The 17,197-nt window shown below is 39.3% G+C and overlaps 1 protein-coding gene across 1 annotated transcript in view; it reads right to left on the bottom strand.

The window, feature by feature from the left end:
- The window catches only part of AGXT2 (alanine--glyoxylate aminotransferase 2), a gene marked incomplete at both ends in the record, with an annotated part of 42,078 nt that overhangs the window by 19,552 nt on the left and 5,329 nt on the right, over positions 1–17,197 (bottom strand). The window contains 6 exons of the mRNA XM_080933543.1: positions 5,076–5,169; positions 5,791–5,884; positions 7,708–7,802; positions 9,050–9,173; positions 12,488–12,672; positions 14,715–14,803. Coding sequence (XP_080789669.1) covers positions 5,076–5,169; positions 5,791–5,884; positions 7,708–7,802; positions 9,050–9,173; positions 12,488–12,672; positions 14,715–14,803 — 681 coding nt within the window. The remainder of the gene's footprint in view (positions 1–5,075; positions 5,170–5,790; positions 5,885–7,707; positions 7,803–9,049; positions 9,174–12,487; positions 12,673–14,714; positions 14,804–17,197) is intronic.

Here is a 17,197-nt window from a genome sequence, read left to right as displayed (position 1 = left end):
AAGCAACATTGAAATCTGTCATTTTAACTCTGTAGTTCAATGTGTTAGAGGAGAAGCAGGTTAGAATTTTGTACATTTATTTATTTAGTTTTTGTTTAGAACAGTGTTTCTCTGTTTAGAACAGGGTTCCTGGCTGTTGTGGAACTTCCCTTGCAGACCAGGCTGGCCTTGAACTCACAGAGAGAGTCACCTGTCTTTGCCTCCCAAGTGCTGAAATTAAAGGCCTGCACCACTACTGTTTGACTTAAAATCAATCTTCTCCCTCCCTCCCTCCCTCCCTCCCTTCCTCCCCCCCTCAGTGTTATTATACAAGTGCTTTGCCTACAAGTATCACATTGGCAACTGTTGCCCACTGAGGCCAAAAGATGGCATCAGATGGGAGTTCCTGAGGGCTCTGAGCCACCATGAATGAACAATTGAACCCAAGTCCCCTGGAAGAGTAGCCAGTACACTTAACTGCCAAGTCATCTTCTTCAGCCCTCTACAACTTCCTTTTAAAAATTGTGACTTGCAGGATATACTTTTGCTTAATAGTGTCTATGACAAGTGTTATTCAAGTGGCAACATTTATCCTTTGCAATGAACCATTTCATGTTTCACTAGTTTTCATAGTGAAAATTTCCATCAAGAAGAAAACTAGTCTTCTGAGCACAGAGTTTTTCTTTCTCCACATAGCGATTTCAACTTGATGTCTATGTGTTCTGAGTTTCTTTCTTTGTGTAATGTAGGGAAAAATCATCCATGTTTGCAGTGTTTTTTAGTCACACTTACTATTAGTTTAATTCTAGGTGTACTTTGGACAGTAGAATCATTCTTTCTGGGTTTACGTTTGGTAACATTTAAAAGTGACATGCTTGAATTTAGTCACATGAAGTTTAATTTTGAACATGAACTTTGACTACTGTAGTAAAGTTTGGAAAAACAGTTGAAAACTTTTCACCAGCATTAATGAAGTATTACAAGATTTTCAGGGTTTCTTATTAATTCTCTTATAGTACTATTTGTTTCAGTGAGGGTGTGTTTAACATTTTATGCATGAATTTTAGTTGTTCTCAGATGGAGGTAACCCAGAGTATCTATTAGCCATGTTCAGCCCAGCAGCAGCTGTTCCTCCATTTTGAATGTCTCAGAAGTTCAGGCTTATATTCCCACCTTACTTCAAGATGCTTGAAGCATCCTTGAAGTAGGTAATAGATAAACAAAGAAACAAGCTAAGATCCTCTGAGTGGGACAGAACACAAAGAGACAGAATATTGCTCAGGAAATTTACTAAATCTCCATGACCTACCATCTATGCACGCCCATCTTTGGATATAGAAGCTATCCAAGAAGAACAAAAGCAAGATGAAGTTTAAGAATGCTAATTTACACTCATAGTTTAGCTCTCAAATGTACCACAGCATCTCTAAACTTAAACTCAAATCTATGTTTATAGTGGGGATGGAGATCAAGATGTGAATGGGGTGGGAGGATTTAAGGTGCCATCTCATGTGAAAGCACCACAGGTGTGTTTGTGTGTGTGTGTGTGTGTGTGTGTGTGTGTGTGTGTGTGTGTAGACAATTCCCATCCTACCATTTGCTTAGACACATGCATGTAGCCTGCATCTTGGAGACTAGGGAAGACAAATCCTCAGCAGTTATAGCAGAAAGCTAATCACAGTACATTTACACTCCAGCCTCACTAAAGAGTAAGGAAAACATCAAGTTGTGAGAATGATGTGACATTTAGAAAAGCTTTGTTGACATAGATACCTGATATCTTTGGAGCTAAATTTTCTATTTAATTTGGAAAGGAAGAGACAGGAGCATTATTGGGTGTCTCTAAAAGATACATCAAGCATGAAGAAAAGGCCTGACTTATAGGTTAGCAAGTTCTTCTGTAACTATGGAAATCATACAGAGCAAAATCAGCTTGAACTGCTTAAGTCAGGGTAAAATCACATCACAGAAAAATTTCGCTTGCATATATCCTACACACTTCATATATTTTTTACACTCACTTATCCATGTGTTTAGTGGGAAGAAGGCCCATCTACTGTGTTTCCTCCATTTCATATGTGTTACATTGGCTTATTCCTGTAACAGGACAGGCGTCCTCCGGAGACGAATAGGATGCATTGATGTTTCTATGGCAAGTCGGGAGCATGTGGATGTTATAGCAGAGTATTTACACTAGGGATTATGTTGGCTTCACACAAAGTGGTCGGCAGAGTGAGAAACCAAGAAAGAAGAGTATTATTAAGGAAAAAGAAGAATTCCTTTCAAAGAGGAGAGAATGGCACAATCAAAACCAGCTTTGGGAAAGTGTAAGGGCAGTGGGTGATAAGAGATCAATTCTATCATGGGGTTTGGTGGGAAATCGGGGCTTAGAGTGCATCTTGGAAAATAAATAATCTGGAAGGTAGATAGAAAAAGGTTATGAAATCTAGTACATAAAAATACCAAACTGGGGTTGGAGAGATGGCTCAGTGGTTAAGAGCACCGACTGCTCTTCTAGAGGTCCTGAGTTCAAATCCCAGCAATCACATGGTGGCTCACAACCATGTGTAATGAGATCTGATGCCCTCTTCTGGTGTGTCTGAAGACAGCCATAGTGTACTTATATATATAATAAATAAAAATCTTAAAAAAATAACAAACTGCCTCCTGTTTAAGCTAAGATTTGATGATGTAATTCTGAAATGAAAATATTCCTATTATAGTTGGTCATTATATACATCCAGTGAAAAAACTTTAGGAGCAACTGTAAACTTGAACCATTTCCATTAAAATTACTTGACACGTTGGACTAAATACAAAGTCTGAATATAAAGACACCCAAATAGGTTCTTTTCTTGAATGATATGAGGCTCCTAAGAATCAACAACAAAATATAACAAAACAAAACAAAATAAAGTAAAATATATGAACAAAATAAAAAAGTGGGGTCTGCTGTCTACTCTTGTATCTTATTTATGAATGTGATGTCAAAGCTCTAAATGTAAAGTCTCCATCAAATTCCTCTCTTCATAGTTCAGGGAACCCCCAGGAAGAGGAGGCATAAGGAGTCTAGCAGCCAGAGGGGATGAAGGACACCAGGAAAACAGGGTCATTTAAATCAACGTGAGCAAAGCTCATGTGAACTCACAGAGACCGAAGCAGCAGGCACAGGTCTGCACTGGTCTGCACCAGATCTCTGTGTACATATTATATAGGTTTCAGTTTCATGTATTATATAGACCTCCTGAGTGTGAGAATGTGTGGGTCTGTGATTATTGTGCCTTCTTTTGGTCTCTTTTTTTTTGTGTTGGTTTCCCTTGCCCAATATGATTGTTTTTAAATTTTATTTTCTATTTTATGTTCTTATGCTTTATTATCTCTTAGAAACCCATTCTTTTCTAATTAGAGGCAGAAGGGGAATGGATCTGGATGGGAAGAGAGGTGAGGAAGAATTGGGAAGAGTAGAAGGAGGGCAAAGTGTAATGAGGACAAAAGAGAAAGAATTCATTTTCAAGAAAAGGGGAAAATAAGTACTAATGTGGTATGATTCTAGCATCTATAAGGAAAGAGTTAAGAAAACAGAAGCCTATAGATACATGAAGGACAACATATATCTTCCACTATCTTGTATCTTCTTGATCACAGAGAGATTATCATGGTGTTCTTATGTTCTTGAGATGGTCTAAGGGAAGACCCCCAAGAGGGAGAATACAGAGAAGATGGACAGATGGAAGGATGCATAAGTAAAGAGGAAGGAGTCGACCCTCTCTGAAGGTCTCCAGTCTCCTAGAGTTTGCTGGTGACTGTGCAGATGGTCTGAGAACCCTGAGATGCACCTGGCTGACTTCACTTCTTGAAGTCACACATATGTGATATCCAAATGCATCCCCAAGGATTTGAAGCTGTTACTCAATGCTTTCCTGTACAAAGCTGTGCACATGTATGATCTTAAGAAGTGGCATGATGGGGGTGAAGCACAGATCACACTTCCCCTTCCTGCTGTTAGAATTCTACCATTAATATTGTTTTGACAAATGAGAAAAACTGAGGCCCAAGGTGGTGCAGTCTAGATCTCTTGATTCTATTCACGTCCTCCAACATGGAGAAGGAGGAAGGGATCTTGGATTCATCTTACTGGCTCACTAGTGTGACTGAGGGTTGATTACTAGTGTGAACAAGGGTAGTCACAGGGATTGGCAGCACTGAATTTGACTTGAGGTCAAATCCTAGTTTTCCTGCTTCCTGAACATGAGAGACTGAATTATAGCTAAAGCCTTCGGTGTGCTTTTAAGTTTCATGACCTTGACATTTTGTCTTGTTCCAAAGCTCAGTCTCCAATTTGTTATTATCTTGTATGAATTTTAAGGTGACTGTGATTTTTTTTTTCTGTTCAAAGCTGAGTTTTTAAGGTTCCCATCTTTCGTTCGTCCTCTCAGCCTAGTGACTCATCCTAGTCTATTAAATATCTTTTGGATGTAGCACTTGTTCTTTCCTCTAGAACTACCGAGGAGCAGCTGTTCAAAAGGTTCTGTACTTTGATGACAAATTCAAGGAGAAGAGAGCTTATGGCATTTCCATTCTCCTCCACTTCCATTTTATGAATTCAAATAAGAAACCGATTGGTAAATAGAACTTCTCTGGGAAAGAAGACTAAAACGGGTGGGTCCAAAGACATCAGTGGCAGTGGCGTCCACAAACAGCCCTACATCTGACAGATGTTGTTTGGCTAGCATTTGTGATCCCTGGAGAATTTCTTGGATGGTGTTGTGAGATTTTCAGACATATTCCTTCCCTGTCCGCTCTCCCATTGGGAATTGGACAATGATAATCCTCTTTTCACAGAGCTTCTTACTTGTCAGGTGACACACTCACTCTCTCAGATGCTTTCCCCACAGAGGCCAGATGGCAGCTGAGTCAGTTATGTAAGAGTGGGTATAGAAAATGCTGAGCCAATGAGAGGTCACTTAGTGCTTTCTAGCTTTGCTTCCTTTGACCTTTCCTTTTCCCGAGCTCCCCAATTTGATAGTTTTGCCAGTCTTCAAATTCCTCACCCTACCCAACTTTCATCTCCCCCCTTCCTGTCTGCCCATTTGGACCTGGAGCACAGCTGCATCTCCTCACTGTTTGCACTGGAGAGTCCCGACAGTGGCTTCCTCCCCAAGGCCCACGGAAAACATCTGGGCACATTGTCTGCAAATGACAAAAAGAAGAATTTTGGCAAAGCAATACTACGAGAAAGATAATTTGGGGATGCATGTGGTGACAAGGCAAGAGCGCTTCTTCGTTTACACTGAAACTCCTTCCCTCCTCCTTAATGATAGAAATGTGATATCCTTTAAAGAGATGTTTTCCTTAGAAATTACTTCTGTGACTACTCTTTAAAGAACACTAATTTTGATGTTAGTCCAGAAGCAACTTTCTCAAGGGTTTAGTGGATGAGGGTGTCATAAAGAATAAAGATAGTTGGGTATCTGAATCTGATACCAAGAAGACAAATATGGCAAGTGAGAAGAGACAGCAGCAGCAGGTGGCGCTTGATAGAAACTCTGTATTCAAGTTTCTAAGACCTTGCATCCCCTAGATTGTTTGTATGAGCAAAATAAAATCGAACGCTCTGTCATTAGCTACTACTCAGATTCCAAGGATGTTTCTAAGAAACATTTCTTCGATTGGTCTTAGTTTTTTTTTAAGTCAAATCGAGGCCCTGGTTTATGGTAGGCTTTATATTAGTTTCTAATTCCAATATCAGAGAAAATCATTTATTCTGCAATTCTAGCAGTAGTGAAGGAAGATGAGAGTCTCAGAACTCACTGATTGACAGCCTGTCCCACCGGGGACTTTCATTTTGTAGATCCCTACATTTGTCAGGCCAAGTGTGTAGGGACTGCATCCATGATAGGCACCTCTGAAATGAAAAAAGGAAGAAAATGCATGAAAGACACAGGGTAAACTAGAATGACATGACATGGATATTTAAATCTGACACCTTAGAATTTCTCTAAGCCCATGGCATATGAGTGCAATCACCGATATTTTCCACTGGTCTCACAGACCTGAAACTGCGAATATAATTTTGGAGATCAGTTAGCCAACTTCTCTTAATTTTGAATCTGTTCCTCTAAATTAATGAGACTAATTTTTTTTAGCAGCATCCCAGAGAATACATGCTCAACAAATGCTAATCTTCAAAGTGGTCACCTTAGGAAGACAAATATTTGCTCCTGTGATGAAACTGCTGCTCAATGTCACTGGGGAGTGTTGTCCTCTTTGTGTGACTCACGTGACCCCATTTGGCATATAAGAAACAGTTTCTAACCCAGAACAGTCATTCTTAGTATAAATCATCATAATCAATTCATCAAATTTCCAAACTAATATCATCCTTCAGTGAGATCCAAATTTTAAATGAAAGAAGGATCATAAAAACAGCGGGAGAGTATACAGCGAATTCTGCTTCAAATATATCAAGCTGTATCTGAAGGTGTGTGTTCTGGGAGGTTATTTTGGTAAAACATAATCACAATGCATTATTGCCATATTTATTTGGTACCAAATGTTTCTTTAGGTTTGTGAAAAAATACACACGTGCTTTATATGGGATGTGTAGTGTTCTATAACACAAATTTTGGAAAGTAGACAGAAATCATCCTGCGATGGATTTAGCACAGGACTAACTTCCTTCTCCTCTTCCTCCTCCTCATGACCATTATCTCCTTTTTTGTATTTTATTATTTTATTTTATTTTTTTGAGACAGAGTTTCACTGTGTAACCTTGGACCTTGGCTATCCTGGAACTCACTCTGTAGACCAGTCTGGCCTCAAACTTAGAGATTGGCCTGCTCATGCCTCCCAAGGGCTAACTTCTTCATTCCATAATTTTGTTTTTATTGACTACTCCATTATTCATGTCTTTTATATAAATCTTGTAAAACTCTGTAAATGTGCTAAGATTGAAAAGAAGGATCCGTTATTTTAAATGCTAATATATTTATTGAGAGAGTCATCTCAGCACAGTGGCATTTGCCTTTAGTCCCAGCAGAGGTGGGTAAATCTTTGTGAGTTCAAGGCCAGGCTGGTCTACAAGGAGAGTTCCAGGACAACCATGGCCGTTATACAGAGAAACCTTGTCTCAAAAACCAAAACCAACCAACCAACCAAACAAAAAAAAAACTCAAACAAGACAAAAAAATCAAAACCAAAACAAAAAATCCCAACAAAACAAAAGCCCAATACTTTCCACCAAAAAACCCTTCAACTCCCCCAAAACAAAAAAGAAAATCTCTCCGCCAGACCCTTCCCCTTCTTTTCTGAAAGGGTGGGGCCCTGTGGGTATTCCTCTACCCTGATATTTCAAGTTTTTGCTTTTCCTCAGTGTTTAAGATGTAAATAGGTAAATAAATAAATGTAAATTAAAAATATATATCTAGAATGTGTCCTGTAATATATAGATCTGTATTTTATAAGAAACACCAAATGCTATAAAATTAAAAAACAAAACAAAACAAAACCCCCAAACTAAAACAAAATAAAAACTGAACTTCTAAAATTTATAAAGCCAATTAGGATGGAATTATTTCATTATCAAATTTACCAGATTGATCCTACTCTCAACTGGACATCAGAAGGATGTTGGGGAATCACTCCTTTTCCGTGCTACATTTTCAGGATGTATATTTAGAGGTAGGCTAAGTCACTGTGGCTAAGCTGAATGTTATAAAGCATGGTTACCTGAAAGAAATGATGTCCGTGTGATTCGAGTATGCTCTGGCCATCACCATGGCCAAGTCATTGGCTTCAGATCCACTGTTCAACAAGAAAACGACCTCATGGGAGGAAGGCACATGACAGAGTACTTTTAGTTCCTCGATGCTCAACTCGTGCAGCGTTGCTAAAGACCAGGTATTCTAGCTTCTATTAAGGTCAGCTTCTGTTTCCACTCGCTCCCCTCCTTTTAACTACTACATAAATGTGCCAGCCCTCCCTCGAACAGCTGTTAAGTGCTACAAAAATGGCTAAGAGGTTGACTCATTTGTGAAATTCTGCGCTTTTATTAGCTTTAACGGATGACCTGCAAAACGGGCAGATGAGCAACTTCCCGAGAGGCTCACAGAGGTCAGCAGCAGAGAACGTGCATGAATGAGGTCTTTTGGTTCCTGAATCTAATCCATCTCACTTACGTATGAAGGCATGGAAGGAAGGGGGGCCCCAACCTAGACACCTCAAGGACTTGTCCCAGTATGAGGCTGCTGTGTGACTATAGGAACAATGTGTAGCTCACACTGAGGAACTGAAGAGGTCCAGCTCCTCCAGACTGGCACAAGGAGACACACTTTTGGGACCTTTCCAACTTCCCCACTGCTCCTTTCCATGAAATCTGGAGCTGAACACGGGTGGTAGCCATTCCAAATTCTTTTTTATATTTTGGGTAACATAGTAAATGAAATATCAAGATGATAGAATAAAGTGATAATTAAAGCAAGTATTGAGCACTAATGTAAGTCTCTCTCTCTCTCATACACACACACACACACACACACACACACACACACACACACACACACACTCATTTAATGCCTGCATTTAAATGTTGGCAGACATCTTTAGATGTCAGTTTAGTGTCAACTTTAATTCATGTCAGATGTAGAAAACTTCTCATTCAGTTAAAACCTCTAAGTGCATTTTAGACAAAAGTAATGTATAAGGAGTGACTTCAGCTTTCATAAAAGATGAAATAAAAAATGACTTTGTAGATGTAATGTGGGGCAAAATGAAAGAAATCTCTTAGCAATGCCAAGGGGCATCTGAACGACTGGGATTCCCCAAAAGAGATTTCCAGAATGATGTAAGGAAGTTACTAAGGAGAGAGAGGGGACTCAGAGGGGACAGGTGAGTGTTGAATTATTTCACCAGAACTCCTACACCACTTTCCTCAGCTTGAGAACTCTTAGGTGTAGCTCTCTCCTCACCATGGAAGACATTCAATGCCCAGACCAAATCCTTTGGGCTCACAGGCCACCATCCTTGTGTGCTGTGAGCACTATTCCTTGTGCACTGGGAGCACCGTATATACCTTAAGAGGCTCAGGAAGGAGTGCTGAAAGCTTCTCTGCATATTCATGCATTGGAGAGTGGAAGAAGACAGAACTTGTATGCCACAGGCGATCCAGCTGCTGTTTTGCCACTGAAGTTACCTTTCTGGAGAAACAAAGAATAAGTTAAGCATATCCCACCAGCAGGCATGCCCTCTCCCCTGGGCCACCAACCTGGATCCTTGGTTGCTTCTTTAAAAGTTTCAGGAGGCAGGTTTCAAATGTGGACTCTACTGCTCTTGTTGGAGCAGTCATCAGTGTTATAATGTTAAAGTTTAATTCTTTGGAGAATCAGTTTAACCTTACTGAGCAGAAAGCCCATAATGAGAGCAAGGAGAACCTAAAGGCAGATAAACATGTGGGGCCCAGATTGGAAGGTCTTGGGAAGGCGGGAAAAGGGCAGCAGTGGCTGCGTTTGATCCACACCCTTATCTTTGCTATTAGTATCTGACACAGCTAAAAATTAGAAGGAGAGAGGGAGAGTTCATAGTTATTTTATCATTAGTTCTCTTTTTTATCTTTACTATTACTTTTATTATTTTACATTATTATTGTATCACATATATAATATATTCATATATAAATATAATATATAATTATATTTAATTATATTATATAACATATAATTATATTTAATTATAATCACATAATATATAGTTATATAATATATATTATACAATATTTTATTAATTATTATTTAGTAGTTATTATTTATTTTTAATTTTTACTATGCTTTTATGGTTACCTTTTTAGTATTATTTCTCTTCTTATCTTTTCTTGAAACTCTTTCCCAAGGACCACCTCCTATTATTATTATTTTTTCCTCCTATGATTATTATTTGGTGCATTTTTAAAGAGGCAAGAAAGATCCTTGACAACATCTCAAATGATAGAAGTAAATCTGAGAGTCACATGGCATGTTGAATGGAGGGGACACGGGTTACTGCTGGTAATGTGGTGGCCAGCTAGGTCTCTTCAGAGAGCAAAATGTTCTGAAAACACTCGTGTTAATGAGATCAGTGGGAAGAGGAACTCTGAGGATTAGAGAATTGCCAACAGAGGTCTCAGATCTCAGATGGCATCAGGTTGACTGTAGAAGGAAAAGTCAAAGACAACTTTGTCATTCTTGCCTAGAACACTAGACAGATTTCAGGAATAACTCAGGGACACAGCTGACTCTCGGGCAGGTGTTTCACACGTGTCTCTTGAAGAAGTTGCTGAGTGAATAAAGTCAATTTTGTAGAGATCCTGGGTTTAGTCTTAGAAAATATTGGGGTGGGAGATATTCTGTATGGCATTGGGGTGTGTGGGGCATCCTGATGCCCTCTCTGAGTGTATTCAACTTCTTATTGTCTTTAGGTGAGGACCCATGGCTGAAGATATCACATTGCATAAAGCAGTTGAAAATGTAGTTAAATAGACAGGACAGGAGGGGGTAGTAGTCATAAGAATGTGGTAAGATGGTGAGAGAGGAAAAACAAAAACAAAACAAACAAAACAAACAAACAAAAAAAAAAAAAAAAAAAGAAAGGAGAGACAGAGAGAAAGACCACGATCCCCAGAGTTAGGGTCAGGTAGAGATTAGAAGTTGTACCAAGTCATGAAAATGAGTGAGAACCATCCACTGGCCCGGGATAGTGTCAGTGTTGGGAGGGCTCAGCCTTTGCTGTTCTTTGTTTTCATTGAATGTGTGTATTTTGCCTTAAAGTGCTTCTGAATAGCTTTGTGTGCTCACTGGGATGTGTGTGTTCTGAAAACAGAAGGAGAGAGAATAGGCAGTAAAGAAAGAGAAGGCTGTGTGTGGAGGCCCACACTCTCTTCTCCTGTTAGCAGTTATAGGAGAGATCCCTTGGCCCTGGTGTTGATGGGAAGACCTCAACCCATACTTTGTCTATGCTGTTTTCCCAGTATCCATCCAATATTAACTTCACACACCAAATTTGTTAGGGCAAGAGAGAACAGACCATTTAAAGCGCAGTGCACATTGCAGAAGGGTTTGGGGTGTAGGTGTTGGGGATGGGGACAAAGAGGGTGTAAGAGCAAGAAAACCAGTGGTCAGTAGTAAAAGAACCCATCTTAGAAGTAGCTGCAAAACCAAAACCAGAACAATGGCAATAACAAACGAACATGTCAACATGGAAAGGGGAAATTTCATAAGATCCATCTCCTGGGGGAGGGGGGAACTATAAGCAGCCATTGACTCCTGGGAGAAAAAGAATTATCCTATTCCAGGGAGGAGTCTCCTTATTGGTTGTTCAAGGGGAGTGGTCAGCTCTGAAACTGTATGCACATAAACAACAAAAACAAACCCAGTAGGTAGTATACACACACACACACACACACACACACATACACACACACACATATATATATGTATGTGTATGTATATGATTTATATGTATCTATATTTGTGGATATACATATCTATGTAACAAATATAATCAAGAAAAAGAATATACCAATTTGAGAGTAGGTGAAGTGTGAAAAGGGTTTAAGGGAAGGTAGTTGGGAGGGGCTGGTGGTGATAAAAGAGAAGTAAGTGATGTAGTCCTAACTTAGTTAAGAACACTTTAAAAAACATCATCATAATGCTGATAAAACATAGCACATTATATAGAAAAAATTAAAATAATTATTTATTTTATGTATATAAGGACACTGTGGCTGTCTTTGGACACACCAGAAGAGGGCATCAGATCCCATTGCAGATGGTTGTGAGCCATCATGTGGTTGTTGGGAATTGAACTCAGGACCTCTGTAAGAGCAGGCAGTGCTCTTAACCAGTAAGCCATCTCTCTAGCTCCCTATATATAAAATTTTTAAAAAATGGAATGGCCACGTAAAAACCCAGAGGATCAGGGAGGAGTGTTCTTAGAGTCTGTGTGTGAGGGATCTGGTCATAGCTTCAGACAATCTGAACTTTATTTCACACATTTCTAAGTAAATTTCAGGCCAGGGATGCATCTCTCTGTTATACTTTCATTCCTCATCAATCTCTCAGAGCCTGCAAAGATGATCCATCGTGGATCTAGCAGTTCTCATGGGCCATTCTTCATGTCCTTCTCTTGTCTTTGTGTTTGCCTTACAGGACCACCACTTGTCCTTTCCCTCTATGCATCCCATCCTTGGAAAGCTTTCTTCATCAAGAAATACACAGAGACACTGACTCCCATGCTGCATGTGCTCCGGGAATGATCAACGCTTCCATGAGAAAGGAAAAAAGCACAGAATGAAGTGTGTCTGTTTCTTTACAGAGGAAAGCAGGTAGGTGCATGCCAGCACAGCCTTTTACAGATAGGGTTTAAGACTGGAATATAGAAATCAAGGATTCTGAGTTACACAAATAATTGTTTTCCATGTTTTTCTGGATTTTAGGGATTCTCTTCTCTCTCTTTCTCTCTTTTTTTAATGGGTACTTACAGGTGGCAATGGCCAACACTAACAGTTACAATCCCAGAGAAGAAGTCCAGGTATCTGTTTCCTTCAGAATCAAAGAGCCATTCCTTGTGTCCCTGGTGGAGTAGCAAAGGCTTCTGGAAATAGGCTGTATTCACAGGAGAAAGGTGCTGCTTGTGAATCTCCAGGACATGGCTGTAGGCCAGAGACTAGGATAGACAAATTAAAATTTGTTTTCTTAGTCTTGGGTTCTACAAGATCAAGAGAAGGTTAGTTTAACAGGGCCTAATTGCCTCGTGACCTGTATGGGCTCTCAAATGGGTACATTACCCAGTGTGTTCTGGGAAAAGTGAAGTCATTTGTGCTTATCCAGAGACTAAAATCACTGTGTTCCTTTTCATTCATGATTCCTTCCTTGAGTGCATGTGAAGAAGGGAGTTGGAATTCCCACCTCTCAATCAGAAGCCTTCGTTTCAAGTTGGCTTTACCATGATAATAAAACAGCTTGGAAAAAGGTTCTCAAAATAATGTTATTTTTGCTGCCTTGGGATTTTGAAAATTCAACCAACCAACCAACCAACCAACCAAACAAACAAACAAACAAACAAGCACCAAACCAAATCAATGGCTGGACACAGTGGCATTCACCTTTAATTCTCACACTTGAGGGGCAGAGGTAGGTGAATCTCTGTGAGTTCCAGGACAGGCAGGGCTACAGAGAGAGAGAGACCCTGCTTCAACAAAAACAAACAAACAAAAAAAGCAAACAAATACAATTGTGGTGAAGTTGACCATAGAATCCAGGGTCAATGTGCAGGCTAGGTCTGTGCATTATCAGTGAGTTTCACACTGAACTTTTCTTTCTCTCCTTAAGTATATTTGGATATGTGTGTGTGTGTGTGTGTGTGTGTAGACCAACGGTCAGTGTTGAATATCTTCTTCAACTGTTCTCATTGCTTTGGAGACATGATTTCTCACGGAACCTGGAGCTCACTGATTCTGCTAAGAAGGCTAGAATGCCCTAGTCTCTATTTTCCCTGTATCATCAGGATCACAGGCATATGTTGTCACGTGCAGCCCGGGAATGTCAGCTCAAGCCCTTATGCTTTCTAGCCAACACTTCATATTGAGCTGACCTCCCTACTCTGACTTGTTTTAAGTAATAAAGCCCTCCCAACATCCTGGACTTGCTTTTACTTCCCTTCTTTTGTGACAAAGCACTCTGACCAAATTCAAGACTGCCAGTGAGGGATTGGAATCTTTAATCCCATTACTTGGAAGGCAGAGGCAGGGGTGTGTCTGTGAGTTTAAGGCTAGCCCAGTCTACACAGGAAGTTCCAGGACAGCCAGGGCTATATAGAAAGACATTGTCTCAAATACAAACCCCAGAAAAAACAAAAACAAAGAACCCAAACAAGAGCAACTAAAGGCAGAGTTTATTTTTGGCTTGAAGTCCATTGCATAAGGAAGTCATAGTCAAATTGACAGAACTTGTCACATTGTACCCACAACCAAGAAACAGAAGCACAAAGGCATGTGTCCAGGCAGCTGCCTCCTGGTTATTCAGTCGAGGACCCTAAGGGAATATTCTCACTCACAATTAATAAGGGTTTTCAACGTCAATTCATTTTATTGTGATAATTCCCCACAGACATACAAAGGGGTCATTTCTCAGTCAATTTTTGATTCTGTCAAGCTGACAATTAACACTAGTCACCACACCCATGCTTTCTTTCTTGTAGATTGCTTTAGATTATACTGACTTTAAAATGTAGGTCCAATGAATATGATAAAGAATAAAATTGTTGTGTGTCTGTGTGTGTGTGTGAAAGGATATATATATATATATATATATATATATATATATATATATATATATAGAGAGAGAGAGAGAGAGAGAGAGAGAGAAAGAGAAGAGGGAGGAAGGCAGGGAAGGATAGAGGAGAGAGAAAGAGTAAGAGAGAAATCATTATCAACCTGATAACAGGACGATATTCTTTCTAGCAGGGAAAGGTCATGTGATGTGATGTGTTGCCATGTGTAAACACATGCCCATCAGTTCATATCTAGACAGCAAAGAGTATAAGAAGGCTTCAGATACTCCCTGACACATGAAGGATGTGCTATCATAAGACTGTTGACTGACACAGCAGGGCTACTTGCAGATTCTTCCTGGGGAACAATCTTGGAAGACTGAGATCTCCCAAGGATGGCCTCTTTTTTCTTTTATGAAACCAGAGTCACATCTTACCTGGTATTTCTCAGGTGAGAAGTCGCAGGACGGCATGCTGTGCTTTGTATGAAGAGTAAGCTTGGGTCCAGATATCTGGGAAGCACCCACTGAAATGAAGTGAATTAGGACCTTCAGCAAAGCATGATTGACATGCACTTGTGTCACGCATGTGGTTACCTGAACCACTAGGCAATCTTGTTCCTTACTTTAACAACATCGCGTTAGTTTTCATTTTAGAATCTTAATAGTGGATCTTCTGGAGGAAAAAAACGACCAAATCTAACGCAAAAAGATAAGGATGATAAGGAAGTAGCAGGTTTTCCCCTCCCCGACAAGCTCTTTGATAAGCTTAGAGAACTCAGTTCATCAGTTTGCAATGCAGTACCCAGTAAATGCCCATTCACTTTGTTAAATCAACAAGACTTCTAAGCTTTGAGTTACTTAGTGCCTGAACTCTGTTGAATGGTTCAGTGCCTGTTACCTGGTTGGCTCTCCGTATGTGAAATTAATTGATGTTGGTGATTCTAGTAGGGAGTACACACAAATAGGTGTTAGGTTGTATTAATATCTACAAACAGGTCTAGAAGATACCACCCCCTCCTTAGGAAAGGGCCACCTAATTAAGACTGTTGAAAAGGGAGAGAAGTTGAGAAAGAAGAGTCATGAAATATTTAGAGTTGGGAGAAACATTTAGGTTAGGGAGAGGTAATGAAATTCTTATGTATGCTTAAGCCGAAGATGTTATATTAATTTGTTCAAGTTTATCATGCTCTTTAAAAAGACCAAGAACGAAACCTCGAGTTGTGTACTCCAAGTCTAGGGTTCTTTTTCAGTTCACCTTTTCTTGACAGCACAGACTCCAACCTCACAGGTAAGTGGGCAGGGACAATGCAGTGGCAAAACTGCAGGGCAGATATCTAGAGACTTTCTCAGTAGTCCTGGGAGAGGATGATTCTGATTTAGAAGATCTGAGGTCAGGTTTAAGGTAGCTTTATAGGTGGAAAAAACTGAACAAGACATAGATACCTCGTGAGCAGCATGGCATTTTGAATGTGTGGAGGAAATGCTGGGTTGTGTGACTGTGAATTCACTGTCCTGAGAAACTCGATGAACAATGTGTTTCTAAATGAAGCAGGTATGTAATAAGTATGGACATACTTTCTTTCAAAAATCCTATCCACTTTATCCAAATCGTCACTAATGTCATGAATTTGCTCTTATTGTCAAAGTAAGTGGCTTTATCTATGCAAAAGAATGGCAGGGAAAAGACAGGTCAAGCTTCCTGAGAATTTAACCCTCTGAAAGGTTTTTATGGTGTGCCTCTGTGACAGTCCCTCTCCTGAAAAAAAGAAAAAGGAGTGTTTCTGAGAATTCAAAACCCCTTTATTCCACCATTCTTGTGTTCCTGTCTGAAAAACTGGAGTTGCTCAGTGAGTATGCTGTAAGCTCATTGACTATAAAGCTCTAAGAATTAATAAGAGTGTGCTGGCAAGGAAAGAACTTATGGAAAAGACACAACAAAGGAAAGGTGAGATTTTAAATAATCAAGGCAGACTCATTCACTCACCCACTCATTCATTCACTCACACATTCATTCATGAATTCATTTGTTCAGCAAAGGCATATGCATATGAATGGTGAGGCAAAGATTCTAAACAAAATTTATAAGTATATTGAAGAGAAAAGAAAAAGGAGTCAAAGGGAAGGTAGGAAATGAAGAAGGTAAACAAAACCACCATCACCATCAACAGAAAAAGAGAATTATCCCATAAGTGAAATATATTCAATACTTGGAAAATCTGTCTTGTCATATTATCCCTCTCAATGAACAAACTTCACAAATCATAATAAAAGTCAATGGATAAAAATACATTTTTATAATGCACCACAATGTTCATAGCAGCCCTATTTATAATAGCCAGAAGCTGGAAAGAACCCAGATGTCCTTCAGTAGATGAATGGATACAAAAATTGTGGTACATTTACACAATGGAGTACTACTCAGCCATCAGAAACAATGACTTAACCAAATTCTTAAGAAAATGGCTGCATCTGGAGAATATCATCCTGAGTGAGATAACCCAGTCACAAAAGAACAGACATAATATGCAGTCACTGATAATGGGATGCTAACCCCAGAGGCTTGCACTGCCCCAGAAACAACTCACAGACTGTGTGAAGTTCAAGGAAAAAAACAAAACAAAACAAAACAACAACAACAAAAAAATGTCATGCTCAATCCTTACACACCAAGAAAACGTTGACTAATTCCAGGTTACATCCTGTTTTACATGTACTTTTTGCTGAGTGTAACTAGTAAGACCTTAATGCAGAGTATCAAACCTTAAAAAAAGAAAAAAAAAGCCAAGCACTGACACAATTGTATTTGTATACATTTATGCAAAAATGTTTAAAATTTTTTTCTTTTATCTTTGTTTTTTAAAATAAAGTAAAAAAAAAAAACAAGAAAATATGAAAAAAATACATTTTTATTTGCCAGA

Source organism: Micromys minutus (assembly GCF_963924665.1).
Source record: "Micromys minutus genome assembly, chromosome: 20".
In the NCBI taxonomy this organism is placed as follows: domain Eukaryota; kingdom Metazoa; phylum Chordata; class Mammalia; order Rodentia; family Muridae; genus Micromys; species Micromys minutus.
The sequence above is the reverse complement of the archived record's forward strand: the minus strand, read 5'-3'. Positions and strand labels throughout refer to the sequence as shown.